Raw genomic sequence first — 5532 nt, 5'->3', positions numbered from 1 at the left:
ATTCATGTAAAGTGAGGAAACCCGATCTCAAGATGTCTATCCTTCTGCGTCTCTGATCACCCGCGATGATAGCGTTGTCGATATCTTGGAAATCATTTGATAGTAGGTTGTATCCCAATATGAGATGGGTTGCCCTCACTTGTAGGTCTTCGCTCACAAATACCTCGAATCATAAAACGCGATTGAGGTCCGCAATGCTGCAAAGGCTTAGACGGGGTCGTACGTATTATTTGTCTGCAAAAATATCTGAGGAATCTAATATGGTTAGATCACAATAAATGTCATACAAAGAGGAATTAAGATGCAATGTAGCTAGAAATGGTAAAGTTAAAAAAACCAAGTCCAAGGCCAGGGAAAACTGGCTCCTATGGAGTCACACCTGGGTCTCTCTCTTGGACTGGACAATGAGGACCGTTAGACCAATTTTCTGAAGCAATTAGATAGTCGTCCTTCATGCCTTATTGGATTTAGGAAGGCAAGATATAAGTCTAATAATGCTAGACCTAGATTTGAGGCAATATCCTACACCTTTAAGTTTATAACACTCATTCATGTAAGCGACGTCGTGCCATGTGAGATTCAGGCCCATTTGCTCATTTAGAGCTTCGACACAACCTAAAATTCTAAACATGTTGGGTGTACATTGATCTGGACATAACCTATGGTTACGAAGGTATTCACTAGTTACGTTTTTCATGGGAAGTGTCATCCCACCCTTTAAAAAGACGATGATGGGAATGACAACTTCCCCTTCTTGCCTATCGTTGGCTATGGATTCGATTGGGCAATATCTCAAGCCTACGTCATGGGGAATATGGTATTTGGCCCGGAAACCCTCCATACCGGCGTCGGTATCTATTAAACACTTGAACCTACCCATTGGGTTGGGATAAGAGTGGAAGTTTAGAGAGGGAAAGGATATAATTAGTGGCCAAGGACTATGACCGAGGAGAAATGAATTAAAAAGATTGAGAACTTATAGGAAAGAGGTAGACACTTCTTCGCAAGCTTCTTGAAAGGAGAGAGAGTAGGAAATTTTGAGAGTTGATTGATTTCTAAAGTGAGTGGTTGAAATTCGGTTCCCTAGGCATTTTGGTGTATGAGAAGCGACATTAAATAGAAGTTATCCCTCCCAAATTTGAGAAAAAATCTGAACGGTTGGATGCGCATCTCACCGTAGAACGTGGAGAACAAGGTGTATCTTACAGCCATTAATACGGGCGTTACGGATTTCGAAGCGTTAGAAATGGCTTAAAAGAAGCGAAAAGACCCTCTCACGTGTGATGATTGGGAAAGCGTGTGGAGGCTGTGGTGTTGGTTCAAAACTTCATTTTCCTTCTCCGCTAAGGAGAAAAATGAAGTTTTGAAAGGCTATTGTAGGGGGGAATGGTCAGAATACACCTTTGGGCTTTGGGCCTGATTTAGGGGTATTTATCTGTCTGAGCAGAATTTTGAAGCCCACCAATTAACCATTGTTAGAAAGGTTGATAGGAGTTGTCCGAAGAGGGGCAACTCCTCGGCTAAGTTAAGAGAAGATCGTATGGCATGTCATAATATTTGGGTAGGGAATTCTGGAAGGTCTGTTAGGTAAAAACGCGTTCCACACAGTTACAGAGAGTAAGAACGCATGAGAAGTATCAAGGGAAAAAGTGCTACCACCGCATTAAAGACTTTGCACCTACCTTTCTGGCCATATTAATGGGGAAGTGACCTCTGAACGATAGTGACCAGCTTTACAGCTACTATTTGAAGACTTTAGGAAGGTAGTGGATGTGACAAGTATCTAACTAGGTGATTTGTGCTACATGTGGAAGATGATGGGAAGAAGAAGAGGGATATAAGAGAAGGAAAAGGGCATTAAAGAGGGGGGATCGAGCAAGAAAAAGAAAAGAGAAATAGCACTATACACATCACCTTGAGTTTTAATTTATCGTTTAAAGAAGGAAAGGCAATATAGGTCATCCTCGGTTTACATCCAAGGAGATTTTCTGTTATTTTTATCCATTGATTGTGTAAGTTGAGGCAATCTAGCTCACCTATCTGTTGTCCAATATCCATAAAACCTAGGTTTCAAGCTCATGCTCTACAAATTTGATTGTATAAGGTTTTTTGGGCCTGAACCCATCAAGTAGTTAGGTCAGGGTACAAATTATGCACTTACAGAAATGATTCTAACTTTCTTCATAAAGTTACTAATAATCATGTAAAACTTGATATGCCATCCATCTTGTTGTTGTATATATAGGTATATACAAGGATAAGTTGTAATAATGATGTTTGAGTTTGGAGAATATGGCGTTCATAAAGTGAAAATTCAAGTTCTGAAATTTTCTGCAAAATTTTCTGGTGACTGTTCAGAAAGGTTGAAGAGGTTTCAATCTTTGTTAACCATTTTATGAAAAAATAACTAACTCTCCATATGTGCATTTTCATGAAACGTACGTGCCTTTTCATGAATATAGGCTTATATTTATTTGAAAAATAACTAACTCTCCATATGTGTCTTTTCATGAAACATAACCCTATGAGTATAAATAGAGGCTTATGTTCACTTAAAAAAAAAAACACAAGAAATCTTATGGTCATTCTCTAGAATTACTATCTGTAGAACCCAACATCTTGATTGTATCCTAGGGATAAATTTGCAAACCCTTTAGCAACAAAAGTGTGGAGGGCAAATATTGTCTAAGGAAAATGATATAATCCCTCTAAGTTATCTATTTTCTATTTATCTTTTGTGTTAACCTTATTCTTCCATTATTATTTTTTTTGAAAACAAAACCAAGCACTTCATTCATTCATTATAATGCAACTGTCAATATACATAGCCTCAAGAGCAGGAGGTGGGGATTCTTCTAACCATATCCTCTCACTAGTTAAATGTTTGGCGAATCTTGCTAAAGAATGTGCCACAGAGTTGGCTGTCCTTCTAACATAACTAACAGAAAAATCTCTAAGTCCCCTCCCTATACAATAGATATCTTCATAAACAAATCCCAATCTAGAACTGTTGGTGCTTAGAGCCATAATGGCTTTCATGACAGTAGCATTATCTCCCTCTAATATTATCTCCATAAAGCCTGCTTCCATAGCAAACTCCACAGCTCTTCTACGGGCCAACACTTCTACTTCTTCGCTGTCCTGTACAGAGGGACCCCTTCCCGACAAAGCCACCATAACTTCTCCCTTATCAATATGAACCATAACACCAAATCCTGACACATTTAGCTCGCTAAACACAGTTGCATCAACATTGATTTTGTAAATTGAACCTGATGGTGGCTTCCACATAATTAGTTGCTGCACTGATCCATTAATTACCCAGACCGAAAGATGGACTTGAGCATCCCGATATTCCTTCAAATAATTCTCTGCTCGTCGAACCAGCCAAGAAGGATCTTGTATACTGCCTCCATGTAACACCAAATTCCTCTGATTCCATATCACCCAACATTGAACAAAGAATAACTCCATGTCATCCACGATTAATCGACCCATTAAATCCTCAATTAGCTGCAGTATATCTCCTCTGCCTGTCGTACACTTCTGCAAGCAAACCTTACTACCCGCCCACACATCTTGGGCAACCCCACATTCCCACAAGACATGAAGAACAGATTCAGTACCTTGCCTTCATAAATCACATGAGCTATCCTCCACAATTTTCTACAAGCCAGATTCTACTTAGTTGGCGAAATCCCTTGGCAAACCATCCACCCAAAGACCTTTATTTTCCTCGGCAGATTATACTTCCATAGTTTAGGCCAAGTCAGACCTTTCCTCTTCAGCCTCGAGCTCTCCATCATTCCATCAACTTCTTTTGAAACTAATCTAGCTATGTGATAGCTCGATTTCACTGAGTAAAAACCATTTTTGCTATGGAGCCACATCATAGCATCTGATACCACTCTTCTACTCAATGAAATCCGCATAACAGCTTCCATAACTTCTCAGTGAAAATTGGCATCAAGGACACTTCAGTTCTAGTCATGGACCGTCCAATCAATAAGGTCAAAGACTCTCCATTCCCAATCCTCATCAATCGGTGGATATAGGACATTATTTGTTGGATAGTTTGGGATCCACCTGTCTTGAGTAACCCGAATGTTTGAGCCATCTCCTACACGCTAGCAACATCCTTTTTGCAAAATTGGTTGGGATGCTATTAAGCTTTTCCAAACATACAAACTATTAGGTACATCAGTAGCTTCTAAAAAAGTACATCTTGGAAAGTTCCTAGCTTTGAAGCACTCATATAGCAAAGAGCCACTATCATTCAATAATCTCCATCCTTGTTTTGCCAACATAGCCAAGTTAAAACACCATATGTCTTGAAAGCCCATGCCACCCTCCTTCTTAGATTGAGCAAGTACATTCCAACTCTTCCAATGTATCTTTCATTCATTATTAACCTGCCCCTACCAAAATCTAGCATACATAGCATTCAAATAATTACACAACTTCATTGGTAATTGGAACACTCCCATGGTATAAGTAGGAATAGATTCAGTAACTGCTTTAATCAGAACTTCCTTACCAGCCCTAGACAGCAATTGGCCTTTCCATCCTTGGATTTTCTTCCAAACTCTATCCTTTAGATAGGAAAAAGTTTGATATTTTGATCTTCCCACCAATGTAGGTAACCCAAGATAGGATTCAAACCTGTCAACTTCTTTTATTCCCAAAGTTGTCTTAATCCTCTCCCTTTGGCCACCCTCTGTATTACTGCTAAAATAAACAAAAGACTTCTCAAAATTAATACATTGGCCTGAGGATACTGCATATGTCTGTAGAACTTCAGAGATAGCTTGCACTTCCTCCTGATTAGCTCGACAAAATAATAAAGAATCATCAGTAAATAATAAATGGGATATACTGAGAGCACTCCTACATATAGACACACCATGAATTCGCCCCTCTCCTTTAGCCTTAGCCAATAAAGATGAGAATCCTTCTGCACACATTAAAAACAGATAAGGTGATAAGAGGTCTCCTTGCCAGATTCCCTTAAGAGGTGTAATGTTACCATAAGCTTTGCCATTAATACGTACTACAAAAGTAGGAGTCACCACACATGTCATGACTCTATCAATCCAAACTTCAGGAAACCCTAATCTAGTCATGATACCTTTCAGAAAAGGCCACTTAACCCGATCAAATGCTTTGCTAATGTCCAGTTTCATTGCCATAGAACCCCTTTTGCCTGATCTTCTACAATGCATGGCATGCAAAGATTCATATGCTACTAAAACATTATCTGTGATCAAACGACCCGGTACAAAAGCATTTTGGGTTGGTGATATCAGTCTAGGTAGGATTAACTTCAGTCTATTTGCCAATACTTTGGATATAATTTTATAAATGACATTACATAAGCTAATGGGTTTGTAATCAGACATTCTCTCAGGCTGTTTAACCTTAGGAATAAGAACAATGTGAGTATAATTTATTTTAGGCAGCATAATACCAGAATTCAGAAAATCTAATACAACAGCAATCACATCAGCACCCACAATATGCCAAAATTTTTGA

General features: G+C 39.0%; 1 protein-coding gene across 1 annotated transcript; it reads right to left on the bottom strand.

The window, feature by feature from the left end:
• Positions 1-2790: 2790 nt before the first annotated feature.
• LOC142612059 (uncharacterized) lies at positions 2791-3944 on the bottom strand. Its single transcript, XM_075784191.1, has 2 exons — positions 3751-3944; positions 2791-3631 (listed from the first exon to the last, which is right to left on the bottom strand). The coding sequence occupies exons 1-2, from the start codon at positions 3942-3944 to the stop codon at positions 2791-2793; spliced, it is 1035 nt and encodes a 344-aa protein (XP_075640306.1).
• Positions 3945-5532: the final 1588 nt, after the last annotated feature.

Source organism: Castanea sativa, chromosome 10, assembly GCF_040712315.1.
Source record: "Castanea sativa cultivar Marrone di Chiusa Pesio chromosome 10, ASM4071231v1".
Taxonomy (NCBI): Eukaryota; Viridiplantae; Streptophyta; class Magnoliopsida; order Fagales; family Fagaceae; genus Castanea; species Castanea sativa.
The sequence above is the reverse complement of the archived record's forward strand: the minus strand, read 5'-3'. Positions and strand labels throughout refer to the sequence as shown.